Source organism: Schistocerca gregaria, chromosome 9 (assembly GCF_023897955.1).
Source record: "Schistocerca gregaria isolate iqSchGreg1 chromosome 9, iqSchGreg1.2, whole genome shotgun sequence".
Taxonomy (NCBI): Eukaryota; Metazoa; Arthropoda; class Insecta; order Orthoptera; family Acrididae; genus Schistocerca; species Schistocerca gregaria.
This window is the reverse complement of record NC_064928.1, coordinates 240,932,688-240,954,410: the sequence shown is the minus strand read 5'-3', so window position 1 is coordinate 240,954,410 and position 21,723 is coordinate 240,932,688. Positions and strand designations below refer to the sequence as shown.

The window sequence follows — 21,723 nt, the reverse complement described above, 5'->3', positions numbered from 1 at the left end:
GGCCAGTGTAGGAGATCGCTCCCCACACCATGATGCCGGGTGTTGGCCCTGTGTGCCTCGGTCGAATGCAGTCCTGATTGTGGCACTCACCTGCACGGCGCCAAACACGCATACGACCATCATTGGCACCAAGGCAGAAGCGACTCTCTTCGCTGAAGACAACACGCCTCCATTCGTCCCTCCATTCATGCCTGTCGCGACACCACTGGAGGCGGGCTGCACGATGTTGGGGCGTGAGCGGAAGACGGCCAAACGGTGTGCGGGACCGTAGCCCAGCTTCATGGAGACGGTTGCGAATGGTCCTCGCCGATACCCCAGGAGCAACAGTGTCCCTAATTTGCTGGGAAGTGGCGGTGCGATCCCCCTACGCCACTGCGTAGGATCCTACGGTCTTGGCGTGCATCCGTGCGTCGCTGCGGTCCGGTCCCAGGTCGACGGGCACATGCACCTTCCGCCGACCACTGGCGACAAGTCGGTGTACTGTGGAGACCTCACGCCCCACGTGTTGAGCAATTCGGCAGTACGTCCACCCGGCCTCCCGCATGCCCACTATACGCCCTCGCTCAAAGTCCGTCAACTGCACATACGGTTCACGTCCGCTGTTGCGGCATGCTACCAGTGTTAAAGACTGCGATGGAGCTCCATATGCCACGGCAAACTGGCTGACACTGACGGCGGCGGTGCACAAATGCTGCGCAGCTAGCACCATTCGACAGCCAACACCGCGGTTCCTGGTGTGTCCGCTGTGCCGTGCGTGTGATTATTGCTTGTACAGCCCTCTCGCAGTGTCCGGAGCAAGTATGGTGGGTCTGACATACCGGTGTCAATGTGTTCTTTTTTCCATTTCCAGGAGTGTATGTAAGTTTTGAGTTCCCTCTTGAATGTTGAGTAGTTCTGGATAAGACGCAGATAACAGGGGAGCGCGTTCCATAGTTGTATGGCTGAGATGCAGAATGACACGGAGAAAGATTTTGTGTTATGTAAAGGTACAGTCAAGATGCTAGACGTACCTGATCTGATATTGCGATTGTGGAATGTTGATAGGTGTTTAATGTGAGAAGATGAGTATTGGGGGCACCAGTGGCTAAGAAATCGATAAAGTAAGCACATCGTGTGGAGATCGCGTGCCTTATGTGGGCGTATCCAACCTAGCTGGGAATATGAAGGACTGATATGATCATACAACCGAATATTGCACACGTATCTAACGCAAGCATTCATCACTAGCTCGAGGCATCTAGGATTTTCATTATTTGTGCTGTGTTGAACTACATCACAGTAGTAAAGATTAGGCAAGACTAGTGTTTGGACTAATTTTTGTTCAACATGGGTTGGAAATATTTTTCTAAATTTTTGAATTGCATGAAGGGAGGAGAGCGAGTTCCGGCAAGCTGTGACTGTTTGTTCTTCCCAGTTCAGGTGTTCATCCAAGATTATTCCAAGGTCTTTTACTGTTTTTTGGTATGGTAGTTGGGTATCATTGAGGAGTATTTGAGGGACTGTTTCGCGAAAGTACCGGCTGATTAACTTTGGATGAGATATAAGTATGACCTGGGATTTCTTGGGGAAATGTGCGTGTACAGATGCAACATTCATAACTATATGTAGAATTCAAGGAAAGTATCCCAGTACCAAAGTAGGTTTATCATCTTTTTTTTCCAATCTTAAGCCAAAATGGGTTGTGCCTATAAGTGCAAGGGGCACACACAATGTTTGTGTGAGACCCATCAAAATGCTAAGCTGATGTTTGCTGCTGTAAAGGATTCTGGTCTGGATTACAAAGGTGGAATGAAGCTGCTAGTGTGTGACATCAGTTTTTACCAGTGCATGATAAGTGTCCTGGTAAGGCAAATCGTGCCGAACACACGAATAACAAACTGTTTGGTGAACTCCATATGGATGACGGTGATCTTGTTTCTTATAAATAATGGACACACACGGATCACCCAAGTCTTGAAACAAAGTCAAGTACAGTGGAAGATTTTGTCAAAAGACAAACTGACTACACACAGCTTCACAGCAACAGCACTATCGACTTATCTCCAGTTTTGTAAGGATAGTTTGAAACAAGATGAAACAGTAGACTTTTCTGAAAATTATGCATTTATAGGTCAAGATGCCATCCTATGATATCATTGTGACAACAGTCAAGCAACTCTCCAGCCATTTACGATTTACTATAGAGGGAATCAGGTGATGTGTCTGTCATGAACTTGCGCATTTTTAGTGACTGTTTAATTCATGATGCCATTGCAGTTCATGCCCACATTCGCACTGCCATGGCATATGTGAAAAACAAGCTGCCTCTCATACAATTTGCGAAATACTTCAGTGATGGGGCAGCTAGTCAGTAGAAAAATCTCAAATTTATGCATGCATTACCGTGACTTTCAGATTCACGCAGAATGGATTTTTTTCAAAACAAGACATCGTAAAAATATATGTGATGGTATTGGTGCGACCATTAAGCGCATGGGATCACGAGCTAGTCTGCAGCACCCTACAGAAGGTCACATTTTAGCACCTCTCCAATTATTTACCTGGGTGCAGAAAAATATCTCTGGCATACAATCATTCCGTTTCAAAAGATTAAGTGAAATCAGTCGAAGAGTTGCTAAAAAGCAAACTAGAACATGTTAAAACTGTTTCAGGCATAAGGAGCCATCATCACTTCTCTCCAGCGGACTCTGACAATGTGCAGATGACCAGACTGTCCAGTTATAACTATAGGTTCATGCACAACATGTGTCTTCACAGTTTGTGTGACTCAGGATTCAGAAGCAAAAGCAGCAACATGCAACCAGGTTGCTATGTTATTGTTGTTCATGATGACAAATGGTACTTAAGATGTGTTGCAGAGTGCTGTGAAGCAGAAGGTGATGTATTTGTGAACTTCATGGCACCAGCAGGTGCATCAAGATAATTTCATTGGCCACATTTGGCAGACAGGTGTTGGATTTCTTATGACAGATCCAGTTCCTACCATAGTGTCAGGAAGACAGTACAATTTGCCCCTCAATGTACAGAGTACAGTAGGCTGAAGTGTGGGAGAACTTCTGTTCGAAGCACAATCGACTGGTTTTTAGCAGTTAAGGTACATTAATGATAGGTTGTGTTAATCTGTCTATATGTTGCTTGGTGATTAAACAGTTATGGGAGATGATAAGAAGAGGCAGAACAGTTTACAATATGTTTTTACAAAATTGTGTTGTGGAACAATGGCCACATCACCAAATACATCTGTCAGCTTCCATTGTACACAAATGTCTTGCAATAACATGCTGAAATTTTGAGATATATCATTATGGTCTACTTATGCAGTGTGTGAATTTAGGCTTGGATACCACATGTCCCTTTTGTGCTACAACACTTAGAAAATCTATTTTTTTTTTTGTATTTTCCTGTGCATGTAACTCAGTTTTTGTGACTGATATGGGCATGATGAGTTCTGTGTGTGTTTAGGCCACATTAAGCTTACCACAACAAAATTTATACCTTTTTTGAGTGAATTATATTTGGCATAAAGGGCACCTACAATATGCACATTTTTTAAATCACATTTTGGGATTTTTTATTTTCCCTCAGAAATATGTTGTTGGTGTTTTGATTTGCAGTGTGTATTCACCAAGTGTATGCTACTGGGTTGTAAAAATTTCACTGGACTGTGTGGAATAGTTATCAAGATCTGAAGTTGGGGCTGAAGATAGATTGCCAGATGCGGATTGCAATTTCCGGGTCACGTCACCACCTTTCACAAGTCATAATTCTTGAACTAATTAGCAGGGGAAACTAATACTTTGTACTAGAGTGTTCCACACAGCAGAATTAGTATACTGAATTTCAGTCAAATCTGAGACTGAGCTGGAGCCCCTGGTTGAACTGACATGGAATGACCCAATAATAAAATTGTGTGGGTACCTCTTACACAGTGCCAAAGTTACTAATGCTCTAAATATACTTGTACTGAGAACTCTCACACCTCATAAGAACCATGTACAGTAGACATGGAACATTTTTGGTTGGTATCAAGTACAGAAATAGCATCAGCATGTAACATCCACAACAGTGAAAGCTCCTTTCTCAGCACCAACTCAAAAGACAAAATGTTACCAGTTACTGAGCTTTTAATCACAGTGGAATAAATAACTGCAAACTACACTGCCTCCGTGAAGAAAATTTACTGGAGTTATTAGCAATAAAAGAGCCATTAAAATGGTTTAACATGATATTTTCTGTAATTATCTTTTTTTACTTCTCAGATTATACAGAACGTAGCCTCACAGCCAGCAAGTACTTTTGTTCCCTAATCTCAAGACGTACAGTGTTTTGCACTCCAATATCTAAAAGTCACACTCCAGGCACCAGCTTCCATAGAGAGATTTAAAAAAAAAAAAAAAAGTAAAATGTACCACAATTACAGGCACAACATATTGTTGAAACTTAGGTCTTTTCTGGAAGTACCACAATGGTTTACAATCCAGCCAAAGCATATTTCAAACTTTAAGCATCTGGCTTATGAATTGTGAATTAATCCACGGTGATGCATAACTCATTTAAGTAAATGCAATCAGACAATAAAAATGAAAACTACAGTTATGTGCCAAATCACAAAACATGGAGCAAATTGACATGCAGAATAATTGGGAAAGAAGGAAGAACATACATAGAAAGGTAGCGCGTATTAAAAGAAGATATCCAACGTCAAGAGAGAAAACAACTCTGTGAAAAATCTGGTCATTGTTTATTTTATATCTATGCAAGAATTAACGTTACTTACACTTTCAAATGATAGCTCCAATATAAAACTTTTACTATTCTTTTATAATGGTAACCTTTAATGACAAATGTTTACATTTAAAGGCACCTAATTAGCAACATCATTAGGCATACTACACAACTGCAGATTCACTACTAAACTTTACTCAGTTGATGTTGCTATTCCAGCACTAACTGAAATGTGATTACTGGAAACAATCCATACCATAGCAATTCTGTACATGGGGCCACTAGTAAACACAGTGGGCTGCATTTACAACTGTAACAGGGTCATTAAAGAAAAACAACTATAAAACAGCTCAAACTGGATTGCTGTTCACCATATAGCAGAGATCTGAGTCACCCAGACAACAAAAAAGATGTCAAACAAGTACGCTAACTCCCACACACATGATCAGTCTAGCTACAGAGGCTAGTCTGGCCTTTACAGCCCCCCCCCCCCCCCCCCCCAGTTACTTTCGCATGAGTGTAAATGTGTATGCTACCTAATGCCAATGAAGGCATATATAATAATCTTTCTGTTCTGCCTATCTGACTAGTCATCTGCTATATGGTGAGTAGCAATCTATCCTTTCCAAAATATTGTCATTATTCCATGCTGGATTTTCCATTTTTTGAAGCTCAAACTAGTTATCTCCTTTCTAAATTACAAAAAAGGGAAGGGAGATAATTAGGAAAAATATGTAAGAACATATTACCATAAATGAATGGAACCTTGCTTATTGGTTTTCTTAAGCATAACTGTAGCAAATTCTTCTGTGACATGAAAAAATAACATGTGCTGCAAGTATGCACAGCCCAGATATTTGTGGCACACAGACATAACAATTAGTAACTGAAAACATTCCTGGTAGTATGAGAACATACTAAATGTAACATGACGTTTTAAATTGAATCTTTCAAGTTAGCAGCTAAAGTGGAAGATTAAATATAAAATGTCATATGACGGCCCAATTGTACAAAAAATTAATGTCATTCTGTTGCTATGACCAACTGCAGATCTTAATATTAGTCTTGTCACATTGAAAAGGACATCAAAAGTGCAACAATTGATGAGATTTATATCTGTATAAAATAAATGAATAATTAAATCTTTCCCTCATTTTCTCTAGATGGTAAATTATATAATGAGGCTAATTTGGGGACACAAATTTTATCCACACATTTTGCTTTACTCCTTGAAACTGTATGATAATGATAGCAAGCACAAATACTAATGCTGACTGCGACTGAGGATGTTCAGGTACTTCCCACGCGTCATCTCCTTCGCTTCCTGGAGTCCTAGCTCATATGCTATATCATGTAGTTTCTTCACTTCTCCAATGAGGCTGGCAGCAGTAAGGCTGCCAAATTCTGAAACATTTTTGAATACATATCAGTAAAAAATTGGGTCTCATTTTGAACTGCAATTGCAGCAAATACTGTAGACGTTTTAAAGTTTGCCACATGATGCAGACAGCACCAGGGAAAACTTTTTTTTAAAAAAAAGAATTGTTTATTAGACATGAAACTAGGAAATAGCAGGTGGCACAAGGAAATGGAAAAATTTGAAGTAAATCTCACAAAAGTGACAAAAATTAATTTACAAGTTTTATTGTTGAAACTTAACTGGAAATAACAAAATATTAAGTGTTTTTTTTTGGGGGGGGGGGGGGGGGGGAGCAAGCGTTCTAAAAATACAGTCCAGAGATGATGGCCATAACGTGGCTGTTTCTGGATCCTAATGCCAAGATTTGGCATAACACTGAAATATTTCCAAGGGAATTGCAGTGATTTCTTAGTAACTGATCCCTGTAAGAAATATGGAAACCCGCAGTCTTGTCCATGCTAAACAGAGTTATGGGATGGTAAGAGAGTGTTGAACAGTCAGCTGCGCTGCTAATGTAAACACTGCTTCGTTATGACAAAGACGAGACAGAAGATCAGCATAGACTATGAACTACATTACGGGAAGACTACAGAAACAATAAGCTTGTGTACTCCTTTTGCAGCAGAAGAAGTTAGGCAGATAAAAGAAAAATCTCCAGGACCAGATGTGATCCCTGCCAAAATCAAGGACTACTGGAAGGGATGTACCCTCACCAATATAGGTTTAGCAGAGCCAAGTCAAGTGAAAACACAGTTAACCCATTAGCTCATACAGCCAATTCACAGATTTCAAGTCCGTTGTTACACTGCCAGCAGAGAGAGAGAGAGAGAGAGAGAGAGAGAGAGAGAGAGAGAGAGAGAGAGAGAGCAGCAGCTGTAGCTGCTTCTCCTTCTCCATACATCATCAGATACCATTGGAAAGCTGACAAACTGATGTATTTCTATAAATATTTTGCGAGTTATAAGCAACAGTTTTCAGGTTTTGTTACATTAGGTATAGCCCCCCCCCCCCCCCCCCCAATACCATCAAGAAAACCCCCTCCAGAAATGGTGTAGTGTGCGAAGCAAGAAACAAGTGAAGTGATACATGGAATGAGTCTGAGAAATGTCTAGTGGTATTACACATGCCTGTATTTTTTTTTTTGAGTGTACCATAACAAAGAATCTGAAACAGTATTATGACCATCATTCTTCTTCACTTCAATAAATAGCACGCATAGATTTATAAAGAATTTCTATCAAAAGTTATATTATTTACAGGGAAGAGTGTAAGACAAATCTGATTTTCATAAATTTAAACAGTAAATACAGGATTGATAATGGGGAAAAATATTAGTATGTCAGTGAGTTAATGAGTCTATCTCATTAGTGACAGCTCCTGATGTTACGTAAGCTCTAGTGATGATGGTGCTTTTGATAATCCCTGGCGGCCATCATTCTTTGGTTGCCTTAGGGGGTTGGAGTGTCCAGAGATGCTGTACAACAAGGAAAGTAAATAACGAAGACCAAGCAAAAGGTTGTCTGCAAGGATCAACATGTGGGGCTACAGCATTGGAACTCTTACATGACGCAAGTAACATAGGCAGACCGGTAGCATCTGCAGATGATGCGCTGTTCACTGTAAGCGGTGACTCCAGATGAATTATACAACATAAATGTTACGCACCACTCCATGAGCTCGAAGGATGGTATAGAAACGTCAAATTGTCACTGGTCTGTTGCTGAAAGTGAATCTAGCAAGAAATCCTAAGATAAAATCAGACGATGTAACTATTAGGAACAGCGCAGTTATGAGGTATCTAAGGGCATTAATGGGCGAAAGTCGTTTTAATGGGCGAAAGTCGTTTTAATGGGCGAAAGTCGTTTTAATGGGCGAAAGTCGTTACTTTGCACATGGTATAAAGGAGACTTGCAAAAAAGCTGAACAAACAATGAACAAAATTATAATCGTCACAAATAGGTAATTTCGACTTCCATTTAACGCAATCACAGCTTACCAACAATCTATATTAACATCAGTCATAGTGTATGGCACAAGTATTTGGGCTCCAACACTCGTGTAGTAACTTCCACTAGTCTGAAGATTTCAAAGACGAGTGCTATTAAGATTAACAGGCACCTACTCCCCTACATCGCTCACATTCTATTAGTAACACTCGAAATATTTCCACTGGATTTGGAAATTACGTAAAGAGAAGCACTTGGTGGATTAGCACTTTAATGGTTAAAAAAAGACAATCAAATGGAAGCACGAAGAATACTTGGAATGGAGGCCGTATCACATATTTGCAATTGTGGCAAAATGAAGGTGCTCTTACGATACAAGAACATACAAATTTCTTCCTAATAGGCAGAGACGGAAAATGAGATTTCTCCAGCGATTGAGTGGACTGATAATCACCTGACTGGTCATGGCCTCAGGCAGGCTAATCATAGATGCACCTGCACCAATATGGTCACTCCAGAGTGTATATTGTGGGACTACGTAGCGGGTAATTGTCATCTACATCTAGAAAGATACTCCGCAAGCCACCTGATGGTGTGTGGCGGAAGGGGAGGGGGGTGGTACCCTGCACCACTACTTGTCTTTTCCTTTCCTGCTCCCCTCACAAATAGAGCGAAGGAAAAAACGATTGTCTGTACGCCTCTGTATGAGCCTTAATTTCACATATCTTATCTTCGTGGTCCTTGCACGCTACGTATGTTGGCGGCAATAGAATCATTCGCTAGTCAGCTTCAAATGCAGGTTCTCAAAATTTTCTCGAAAAGAACACCACCTTCCCTCCTGGGATTCCCATTTGACTTCCTGAAGCATCTCCATAACACTTTAGCATCATTTGAGCCTACCGGTAATGAATCTAGCACCATTTCAATGTCATCCTTCGATCAGACACTGTACAGATCCCAAACACCCTAGGAGTACTTGAGAATAGTTTGCACCAGCATCCTATATGCAGTCTCTTTTATAGGTGAACCACTTTCTTAAAATTCTCTCAATAAACCAAAGTCTACCATTCGCCTTCCCTACCACAGTTCTCACATGCTCGTTCCACCTCATGTCACTTTGCTACTACATCCAGATATTTAAACTACTTAACTGTGTCAAGCAGGACGCTAGTAATACTTTATCTGAACTTTACAGGTTTGATATTCCTCCTCATTTGCATTAACTTACATATTTCCACATTTAGGGCTAGCTGGCACTCATCACACCAACCAGAAATTTTGTCTAGGTCATCTTGTATCTTCCTAAAGTCACTCGACTGACACCATAACATATACTACAGCATCATCAGCAAGCAACTGCAGATGGCTGTCCACCCTGTCTGCCTAATCATTTATGTATATACAGAGATTACCCGTGGTCCTATCACGCTTCCCTGGGGCACTCCTTACAATACCCTTGTGTCCGATGAACACTTGCCACCAAGAACCACATACTGAGTATTACGTTTTTTTTTTAAAGTCTTTGAACCACTCACACATCTGTTAACTTATTCCACATGCTCCTACCTTTGTTAACAGCTTGCAATGCGACTTTCCGGAAACCTAGAGACATGGAATCTACCTGATGCCCTTCATCCATAGCTCTTAGTATGAGAAAAGGGAAAGCAGAGTTGTGCAAAAGCAATGCTTTCTAAAACCGTGCCAATTCGCAGACACGAGCTTCTCAATCGCAAGAAATTTGGATATATTCAAACAGAAAATGTTCACGGATGCTGTGGCAAACAGAAGTTAGGGATATTGGATTCTAATTTTGCGGGTCCGTTCTTTTACCATTCTTATATACTAGAGTCCCTGCATTATTTTTTACTCATTTGGGACTTTGTGCTGGGCAAAAGATTCATGATGAATGCAAGCTAGGTTGGTAGGTTTAAAGGCGGGAGTAGGGACCAAACTACGAGGTCATCGGTCCCTTGTTTCTAATAAAACAATGCCACAAGTCTGAGAAGACAACGGACGAAACATATAACACAAAACGGAGTGGAAAAGCAACAAGAACGAAGGGAAGGCAACGAACACTGAAAGGAACAAAAAGAGGACAAGAAAACAACAGAGACACTAGAAACAGAACAGAGTAAAACATGAAAGCAGATTACAGTGGCTGGCCAACTACGAGAATAAAAAGGGAAAGCAAGCCACTCTGCAACACATTAAAACCTCCACCCCAAACGCACTAGGGTGGAGGACACAGAGGGACGAAGGACATGCGCTAAAACCTACATAGAAGTATAAAATGTAAAACTAAAGCTGCTGTGGAGGCATTGTCGCCCAACACCGAAGGCAGGGTGCTGGAAAAGTTAAAAAGTCTGCCGCAGAGCGGATGAAAGTGGGCAGTCCAGCAAGAGGTGGACAACTCATTTGGGAGCGACACTGAAGTGGGTCCTCACGAAGGAGTAGATAACCATGCATTAGCCACATATGGCCAATGCAGAGCTGGCAGAGGACATCTCATTCCCTGCGAGAGGCCTGCATGGAAGACTTCCACACATTCAGTGTCTCCTTAATGACATGCAGTTTGTTGTGCGTGCTGTTATGTTATGCCTATCTTCAGAAGCGTTTCGGTGTCACCTGTTTGGCCAGCCTGTAGGCAAGTTCGTTGCCGGGGATTCCGACGTGTCCTGGGGTCCACACAAACACCAAGGAACGGCGGGACTGTTCCAGGACACAGATGGAGTCCTGACTTGACAATACTAGAGGGTGGCGAAGGTAGCGCTGGTGAATAGCTTGTAGGTGCTGAATGAGTCATTACACAGGAGAAACGACTCGCCAGGGCATGAGCGGATGCACTCAAGCGCACGAGATATGGCCGCCAGGTCTGCAGTGAAAACAGTGCAGCCAACTGGCAAGGAGCACTGCTCAATAAGTCCTCCATGAACATATGCGAAAGCCTAGGTGACCATCAGCTATTGAGCCATCGGTGTAAACCACTGGAACACGTCAAGAATCTAGAGGAATTGACAACGGAGAGCGGCGGTGTTAACCGAGTCCTTAGGGCCGTACAAAAGGTCCAGACGAAGCTCCAGCCGAAGGGTACACCATGGAGGCATACGTGAACGAACCGCAAGTAGAGGTGGTAAAGGGAAGGACTCCAGTTCGAAGAGAAGGGACCACATGGGAACCGCAATCGTTAGCCCCGACCTGGGCCACCAATGTGGGAGATGGACTGCCGCCAGTGGGAAAAGGAGACGGTGCACGTCTGATCTGCAGTGGAGGGACACCAGCCTCTGCCAGTACGCTGGTCACCGGACTCGTCCTAAAAGCTCCTGTCGCTAATCAAACCCCACAGTGGTGAACAGAGTTGAGTAAATGCAATGCTGAAGGTGCTGCCAAACCATAAACCACACTCCCATAGTCAATTCGGGATTGAACAAAGGCTCTGTAGAGCTACAACATCTTACAGCGATCTGCACCCCAATTGATGTTGCTCAGGCAGCCGAGGGCATTGAGGTGCTGCCAGCACTTCGGTTTAAGCTGACGAAGAGGAGGGAGCCAAGTCAATCTAGTGTTGAAAACCAGTCCTAGGAATTGATATGTCTCCACTACAGTGAGTGGATTGTCATCAAGGTAAAGTGCGGGTTCCAGATGAATGGTACGACGCCAAGAGAAATGCATGACACATGACTTTGTGGCTGAAAACTGGAAGCCTTGGCCTAGAGCCCATGACTGCACCTTGTGGATGGCTCCCTGAAGGCGCCACTCAGCAACAACAGTACTGGAGCAGCAGTACGGAATGCAGAAGTCTTCTGCATACAGAAAAAGTGAGACAGTGCCCGACAACTGCTGCTAGACCGTTAATGGCCACTAAAAATAAAGACACTGAGAACAGAGCCCTGTGGGACTCCTTTCTCCTGGACATGGATTGAACTCTGGGAGTCACCAACTTGAACACTGAAAGTGTGGAGTGACAGGAAGTTCTGGATAAAAATCGGGAGTGGTCCCCAGAGACCCCACTCATACAATGTGGCAAGGATATGATGTCGCCAAGTCATGTCTTATGCTTTACTAAGTCAAAAAAGGCAGCAAACAGGTGTTGCCGCCTGGAAAAGGCTTTTCAGATGCCAGATTCGATGGGCACAATATCATCAGTGGTAGAGTGACCCTGGCGAAAGCCGCCCTGATATGGATCCAGCAAGCCACGTGACTCGAGAACCCAACCCAACCGCTGACTTACCATACTTTCCAGCAGCTTACAAACAACATTGGTGAGGCTGATGGGCCAATAGCTATCCACCCGAAAAGACGTTTGATCTTTGCCCAGACATGGGAAGGAGACTTATCTCTCCCAACACTCCTTCTGTTATCTGACAAGATAGCAAACAAGGGCACGGAGCTGTTTATAGGCTATGAGGTGCTCCAGGGAAGACTGCCGCTTCCGCCACTGTAGAGCTCGCCAATGCTCCTTAATTGCTTCAGCGACTTCCGGCGACAAACGAGGGACCATGTTTTCTTCCATAGAAATAATTGTGCTAGTCACCTGCTTAATCATCACACAATGATGTCACTGTATGGGGGAGGTTCAGCATTGACAGCAGTGGTGAAAGTTCCCAGTCCACCTTACTCAAAGCCCTTCTGGGCAGGCATCCGTGTGCCTGACGCTTGGGCAGTGGCAGGAAGATGAGGAAGTAGTCACTACCACACACGTCATCATGTGCTCTCCAGTGGATAGATGGGACACATCCTGGGCTGCAAATTGATAAATCAATGGCCAAATAACTACTATGAGCCACACTGAAACGTGTGATGGCCCCAGTATTTAAGAGGTAGAGGTAGAAGTCAAATTGTGACAGTAAAGTTGTAACATCTCTGCCTTGGCCAGTAAGCACGGTACCACCCCACAAGGGGTTATGGGCACTAAAATCTCCCAAAAGTAGGAAAGGTTTAGGGAGTTGATCAATCAGTGCAGCAAATACATTCAGGGGTAGTGCACCATTTGGAGTAAGATATACGTTGCAGACAGTTATTTCCTCCATCGTACTTATTCTGACAGCCACAGCTACAAGAGGTGTTAGAAGAGGCACAGCGTCACTACAGACCGAGTTTAGGACATAAACATAGACTCCACCTCACAATCGATTATAGTTGCTACGGTTCCTGTAATATCCCTTATAGCTGCAGAGGGCAGGGGTCCGCATTGTTGGGAACCAGATTTCCTGTAGCGCAATGCAGATAGCAGGTGTAAAGCTTAACAGTTGCCGCAGCTCAGCCAGGCGGTGGAAAAAAGCGCTGCAATTCCACTGGAGGATGACATCATGAGACTGGAAAGGCATGGAATACTCAACACTCAACGAGGCAATTTATGCTTCCGGAGTCACCTGCTGATGCCGATTTATTGCCTGAGCAGTCTATATCTGTTGGGTCTGAGGCTCTGGCGAGATCTGGGTCCTCAGCGGATGCCAAAATCTCCACCTCATGCTCGGCCGCAGAGGTTGTAGGTAGCAGTGGTGTGGATGCCACCACAATTTCCTTGGTCTTGGGGGTTTTCTTTTTGGATTTCCCTCGCTGCTCCTTGGGTTTCCCTGGCTGGAAGGACTTCACTGGCTGTCTCCGGGACTGAGGATGAATGTGAAGACCTGCAACCAGCTGCCTTTGGGCTCTTCAGCCACTGGCGGGTGTCATCTTTCCCACTAGATGAAACCTGGGAAGGGAGTGACCCAAAGGACTCCCCCTTCCTAGTGAGAGAAGCCAAAGAAGACTTACGCTTCTCCGGCTTAGAAGTGGGGACGGATGTCCCCGATGTTTTTTTTTTTTTTTTGGGGGGGGGGGGGGGGGGGGGGGGTGTTGCGTGTTGCTCCCGAAGTAGGTGATGCACGAGCAACAGGGAGGGAAATGCCCCCAACCATTAAGGGGGCAGGTGTACTCTTCCGGCTCCGAGAGGTGACCTGGGTTAGTGGAACTCATGGTGCCAGAAATGTTGCAGCAGCGGCGTAAGACGATGTCATACGCACAGGATGCAGGCGTTCACATTTTCTCTTAGCCTCAGTGTAGGTCAGTTTGTCCAGGGTCTTGTGCTCCATGATTTTTCTTTCTTTGTGGAGAATCCTGCAGTCAGGCAAGCAAGGCGAATGGTGCTCTCCGCAGTTGACACACATGGAAGGTGGGGCACATGGAGTATTGGGATGTGATTGGCGTCCACAATCTCAGCATGTGACGCTGGAAGTACAGCGAGAAGACATGTGGAAACTTCCAGCACTTAAAGCACCACATTGGGGAAAGGGTATAGCGCTTTACATCACACTGGTAGACCATCACCTTGACCTTCTCGGGCAATGAATCACCCTCAAAGGCCAAGATGAAGGCACCAGTGGCAACCTGATTGTCCTCCGGACCCTGGTGGACACACCGGACAAAATGTACACCTCGGCACTATAAATTGGCGCGCAGCTAATTGCCGGACTGCAAAAGAGGGTCTCTGTGAAATATGATACCCTGGACCATATTTAAGCTCTTATGGGGCATGCTGGTTACAGAAACATCCCCAGCTTGTCACAAAAGCGAGTAACTCCCGTGACTGGGCGGAGGATGCTGTTTTGATCAAGACTGACCCAGATCTCCTTTAGGACAAGCCCTCCAGCCCCCCCCCCCCCCCCAAACGTGTCCTCCAAATGCTCAACAGAAAAGGGCAAATAAGATCCACTGCCATCCTTAGCCTGACGTTCCTCCCATGGTGTGGCCAGGGAGGGGAACGATTTGGAGTCGAACTTCTGTGCGTTGAATTGAGCTCGTGTCCACTTAGAGACTGCTGGTGTTTCACCACCAGCAAGAGATGATGGACTACGCTTCATTGCGTGTCATCTGCCCTGATGCCACCCACTCCTACCAGGGGCCCTCCCCACGAGCACCACCGAGCCGCAGTCAAGGCCACCTGGCAGGATGGCCATTGCCGGGAGTCCTAATGCCCCAGGGGGGATGAGCATCTACCCCTTGGCATACACAGGGAGTTAACGGCACAGGCATCAGCAGGGCGATCCCCGTGTGGTCAAGGGGCTACAACTAACAGGGTACATGGCGGTCCCACCACAACAGACTGGCTACCATGCTGGATATCGGGTGCAAAGAAATCTACGGTCATTGTCGACACAGAAATAGACACTGCATAGCTCATGGTGGAAAACACAACCAGGAAAGTGTCCTTGCCCAAGAGATGGAGAATGGGCAGGTCTGCAATGCGACAATGAGAAAGTGAGCTAAAGATCTCAATGCGCATGGGACACAATGCCCCTTGTAAGGGGCCCTTCCCGAACTGGTTCACTCTTTGGGATAAACTTTGAAGAATGGAGGTCAAACCCTACAGGGGACCCTCACAAAGGCCGAAAGGTATGAAACTCCTTTTAGTCACCTCGTACGACAGGCAGGAATACCTCGGGCCTATTCTAATCCCCGGACCCTCAGAGGGGAGCAAGCTAGGTACAGGACCGAAGTCTTAAGTACTCTTTGTAAAATCGAACTGGGATTCTATCCAGACCTGGTGATTTATTTGCTTTCAAATCTTTCAGGTGTTTCTCTACACCAAGAATGCTTACCACTATGTTGTCCATACGTAGTGAACCTGACAGTCAAATAATGGTATTTTTGTATGATTCTCCTGTGTGAATGATTTCCTGAACGTGAAATTTAAAACTTCGGTTTCTTTTTGTTATCTTCAACTGCCACACCACACTGGTCAACAAGGTACTGAATGGAAGCCTCAGACCTGCTTAGTGATATTACAGATGACCACAATTTACTCGGGTTCTCTACCAGATCTTTTACTAAGACGTGACGGTGGTCGATGTTGTATGGTTCGCACGTAGATCTGTTCACAGACGCACGAACTAAACTTCACTTGTGTGTTCCCTTTTGAACTGATGGTGCAACAGCTTCTGCTTCCTCAGCATCTGCTGAATTTTGTTATTAAACCATGGTTAGTCTTTTCCATCCTTTATCCAAGTGCTAGGCACATAACTCTCCAGGCCACGATTTGACTGATTTATGAACTTTCATAATCATAGTTGCTATAATGACACCACGATTGCTAATCCCTGCTCAGGGTGTATACGTGGACAAGGAAAAAAAAATTCCTGGATTTTTCCCGGTTTAAAATACACTTTCACCCGGATGACAGTATATTTTCCCTTGTAAATCCTTTGAATGGTTACGGTTTTATACACGGGCGTACAATTTCCTGGCACATTAGAAAACAAAACTCAGGGAAAAAAGAGACACATTTTGGTAATATCTTTGATGTGCAGCAACATGTACTCTGTGTATTTTCGTATTACGAAGGCATATACTGGAATTCCACCAAACACCGCATGTTACTTTCTGAATAATTGAAATCGGGATTTTGATGCGCTTTTGTCAGCCGTTCGTAGCTCATGTCATGTGATCTCACCAGCCGATAACAGCGGATATTCAGAGCATAGGACACGTGATGTAGTCAGCCATCAGCAACAGCACTGTTAAGTAGCACAAACACACAAACAGGGAAAGTTAATAGTTTAAATTAATATACATAGTGTTGCTACAAGAAAAGCAAAGATTTCACATATAATATTGGTCTCAAGCTGCAAGAGAAGCCAAGCTTTCGCATATACTGTTTATCTTTTTTGCACGTTTTACACTTTAAGATATATCACACAAATGTGCCAGTAACATTTTTAATAATGACATAAATGTCTGATCTCCAGGGTTCGAAATTTTTCTAAATGTGTCGTCATCAAAGAGTTGATTTTTAAATGAGAGTCAAATGCTCTGTGATTTAATAAATTCATGGTACATTCTAGCACATTGTTCAACTTATGTAAAAGGACATTTATTTTGAAAGTAATGCTTTTCAAACCATTATTTGTAAATATTTTCCCGCGACCTGTTAGAAGTAAGTTAGTTTCAGCAGTTGCCAGAGAGTGCAGATAACAGGCAACACCGCGCATGCACAGCTACCGTGACGCACATATGTACGTATGTGTAAAACACTGAAAGATCATACAATAGTCATAAAATAAACAAGACATCAGAGGATACTGCAAGAGCATCAGAATTTCGTGAACCATATTAAAATGTGCACATTTAAAGTGCATACTTAAAGGGCACATTTGTATGTCCAGATTCCCAATGGAGTAGACCTCAACCTGATATTAAGCTTTCAATGTGGTTTTTGGGATGTAAAGTTTCTTGGAGCACATGTAATGAATTATATCATGTTTTGTTCTTTATTATGCCATATGTGCTAGAAGAAGAAAATGTGCATTTGAAATGCAGCAAACAGTTGAAACTAGCCAGTACTAAGGAATGAAACATTTCGTTTCAAATACATTGACTGCCTCTGCAGAAAATGTTAACAAAACACAAATTTCTTTAGCAAACAGACAAAAATAACTTCATTGTTCCGCAAGGTGATTAATGCTCGACTGTCAGAAAGGTGGAAGTAAAATAAAATCTGAAACTAATGACATATTCCAGCCTTCCTTAATTATGTGAATGTGTTTTAAATCACTTGATAGCTCCCAGCCACAGATATCTGTTTCGTTTTCATTTGACGTGAGAGTAAATGGAGGGGAACAGCAAAATCACTAAATGTAAACACGGGTCACCATAACTCAGACTGCTCTACGCATCAGCCCCTGATCTACGACATTTGCGAACTGGGTCACAGAAGAACGATGGCTGGTAAAAATATCCAACAATTAACTTTGTGTCACTTACAACTGTTGTACACAACCAGATGACTTCACTGTCACACTGAACTTCAACCTCAACAGAGACAATATTTTTGTCAACAGCAATAAACGGTCTGCCTCCTATGGGCTCTACTCTGTCTTTCCAATATACATTTCACGAATCACTAAATATCTTTCAGCTTTCCACTTCGGGTTTCAGCCGTCTCTAGGTTCCGAGAATAATTTGAGCGCAACAACTTGTCTGGAGGACAGTAGAGATGCTAGGCCCCAGAGCATCCCTGAGGAACAAGTCAGGCTGGTGCATCTTTGATGATACTGCAAACTGCAATATACACGAAGGTCAAAGGAGACTTCCCTAGGCATTCAACTGCACGGCAGTACGCTACCTTCCTGGCGAGATGAAATACTGTACAAATAGAACAAGGCAACTGCGATCGGGACCACAGAATGTGATTGTTTTCAAGAATTTATATTGTGTCAATACGAGTGATCACAGAAGTGTGAATTCTTGAGATATTCCAATGAAACATGGAATTGTTTGGAAAGTGGAAATGCTGTTGATGTGCTGCTCTAAGTCCAATGAACCCAACAGACAACTGCCCTCGGCCAGGGCAGTATGAGGGCGGATACAGCAGCGGAAACAAATATGAATAGTTTAGATGCACCATAACAAATGGCCATACAGAAAAGAATCTGTAGCACTGAAGTAGTACTAATAGTTGGGTATTTGTTTTTTTATTAATTTTTTGTGGTATGGAATAATTTTAGTAGTAGCATTTTTGTAGAAGTGACTGCATGATCTGTGTTATCTTTCTAGATAATAGGCTGTAATATGCATAATGAATAATTCAATAAACAGATAAATAATAATGTTTGTATTCTATAACACACCTTCCAAACTTCTGAAGCAACATATAGGTGAACAAAGTATAACAGCAATAGTGGTAAAAAAAAATGGTGTAACAAGAATAGGATTCGATGTGAATGGGAAGGCAAGGAAAAGTGTGAGTTACTGTGCACAGTCCAGCTGTAGGATTAATTTCATCAGAATTGACAGCAAACCAAACTGACAACAATAGTACCAACATATGAGCCTATATCACAAGCAGAAAGTGAGATGTGGAGCACGTATAAGGACATTCTGTGAGTAACTATTGTGTGTTAACAGAGAGCTAACAAGGAACACAGGCTCAGAAATAGAAATGATATAGGAGAAAGACCACGAGTTCTGGAATAAATACGAGCTAACAATAACAAATAAGCTTTCTAAGTATCACAAGAAGAAAAGATACACTCAGCAAAGGCCCAAAGACAAGGAACAGATATTCTGAAATCAGATAGTGGACTGTAAGGCACACCCAGGAGCAGATATAGATTCACATCACACTTCAGTAATGATGAAGAGTAGGTTAAAGGTTAAAGGCATTGTCAGGAAATATTGTGATATGACTTCATGTTCATTCAGAGTAAGATGTCACACATCTTCCTCACAATCAGAGGACAGATCCTCGAGGAAAATGTTCTTTATGTAGTAGATATGTAGAGAAATTTCCATTATACACACAATGGTCTGACGGCTGCCCAAGTCCAAGCAAGATGCACAAGCATATAACAACAACGACATGTGACGGTGATCAAGCCTCTCCAACCGCTGTGAAGGGGTCGCTTACACTTTGGCGTTTTGGCTTGGTGGTGTTTTGGAAGGCAGAAAACGAGATACGATGCCGACAGTGACAATGCTTGGCAAAGTAGTAGACAGAGGCATTTGCAAAATGTCACTTAATTCTGTTCTAAGAGTGTTTGGAGACAATGTTCTGAGGTACTGCCGTCCGGAGTGGCTGTGCGGTTCTAGGCGCTACAGTCTGGAACCGAGCGACCGCTATGGTCGCATGTTCGAATCCTGCCTCGGGCGTGGATGAGTGATGTGCTTAAGTTAATTAGGTTTAATTAGTTCTAAGTTCTAGGTGACTGATGACCTCAGAAGTTACGTCACATAGTGCTCAGAGCCATTTGAAGCATTTTTCCTGAGGTACTGGTTATAAGAGGTCTGTTCACCCAACATTATAGTTGTTACATTGGAACAAAAAATACACAAGAGTTACTGAAACACATTTATATCATTTAGTAGCTCGAATATATCAATGCTTTCTTCCAGCCCTCAACCCTCTGTGGACAGATAAGAAGTCACAAAGCAATAATTGATGGAAGTGCACAGTAATTCCGCTGCATCGAGGTAATTCAAGAAATGTGACCATACAAGAAAATTATTAATGGAAAAAGGAACCCAGCATAGCACCAGGGCGACATCATTTGGAAGGTAACATCATCTGGGCTCAGTGCAGTTGCAGAACAGTGAAGCTGCATTCCATTTTGGCACCCTAAGTGCAGGGCACAGATAACAGAGGGTAGAGAAGTGAGTTTTATCAAAAATATGAAGAATTTTCAAGACGAAATGTATTAAAATATGATGATGCCGAGAGTGATCGAGATAACCAGTGAAGGATATATAGACGAGCACACATTTCAGTGATGCCCAAAGTAATCAAAATATTTAAGAAGAAAGAATTTCCATTTGGTGAAAAACCAAAGGAATCTCAATTGTTGCACAGAACTGAATGAAAGGAAATAGCTGGCCACGGTAACCAGGCCAACAGCAAGATATATTCATGTGCTCAACTCAAAACTTTTGGCATACGAGTCAAAAAGCAGTACGCCACTGGTATGTAAGAATTCAGAGTGTCGTTTTCCGAGGCTATGAGTGCAGCAGCAATCTTCAACAGTCTCTGTGGCAGCTGACCAGCAAAATGGCAGCACTTTTCATTTCACAGTACAGTGGCCAGTCACCTCATTACAATCACTGTAGCGTCGCTCTGACCTCACACGACAAACTGACAGTGCACTATAACTTCCTGTGTGCCCGATTAGAGGATGTGTAAAAAGCTCCAGGCTGAGATCTTTCTAGTGGTTTGTCATGTGCAATGTTAGATATCCATTTTTCTAGAGTTGTGCTGTGGTGTCTAATTATTTGGCGGGTATGAAGTCGTTATTGTGTGCCCGTCACCACACGCAAAATGGGGGTCAAGAGAAGGAAGGCTAAAACTCATCAGCTTTTACCGTCTATGTCATATTTAACTTGCAAATGATAATTAGTTTATTTCTGAGCCAAATGGAAGAGCTAACAGTTCTCACAAAAGTTCAAGTGGAGGAATTAAAAAATTATCAGATAATCTTAAACATTAAACAAGAATTATCTGACAGTATGAACACCAAAAACACAAGGTAAGGCGGTAGCATTGACTTTAGTAAAATTAACTAAGGAACTACAGCGTGAAATAAAGAAACAGTGTGATTTACTCGAAGAGGAGGTTGTATTGTAAAACAGTTTAAAGAGGTAGATGGCAAAACAAAACAGAGGGACTACCCACTAGGTAGTTCAAAAGCATCAACAACCATATCTCATTGAACATGCAAAATCGGGTAGTTGCTTTAGAATGAAGTAGAGAACTGATTAATGTAACAAGTGACGCAAATGCTTTGAATACTTTGGAAGAACAACTACAGGAATTTGTGGAAATAAAACTCAAAAGAAAGTTGAGCATCCTTTGACAATATTGTAGTCCATGAGCAGGAACTTCTGAAGTTCAAACCAGATGGTTCTGTACTCCCAATTAAGGAAGTGTTACCCAAGGGCTGGGCAGATTCCACTAAAGTTAACTTTATTGTTAAACATGACAACATGAAGCAGTAGATTGGAGTTCTAAATGCAAAGATAGGTCTAAGACATTGATTCAATTTGAAGTCAAGTGTAAGAGAAAATTTACCTCTATATCCTAGAAAATATACTCGAGTATATCACAATGGTAAAGCTAATTACAAAAAACCATATAAACTATAATGAATACTCGGAGGAGGAATTAAG

At 42.9% G+C, this 21,723-nt stretch overlaps 1 protein-coding gene across 2 annotated transcripts in view; it reads right to left on the bottom strand.

Moving 5' to 3' along the window:
• Positions 1 to 4,722: 4,722 nt before the first annotated feature.
• Positions 4,723 to 21,723, bottom strand: part of LOC126292187 (protein lin-52 homolog) — a 66,347-nt gene continuing 49,346 nt past the window's right edge. For both annotated transcript variants that reach the window (XM_049986028.1, XM_049986027.1), the window contains exon 4: positions 4,723 to 6,129. In XM_049986028.1, the coding sequence (XP_049841985.1) occupies positions 5,990 to 6,129 (140 nt within the window). In that variant the 3' untranslated portion in view covers positions 4,723 to 5,989. The remainder of the gene's footprint in view (positions 6,130 to 21,723) is intronic.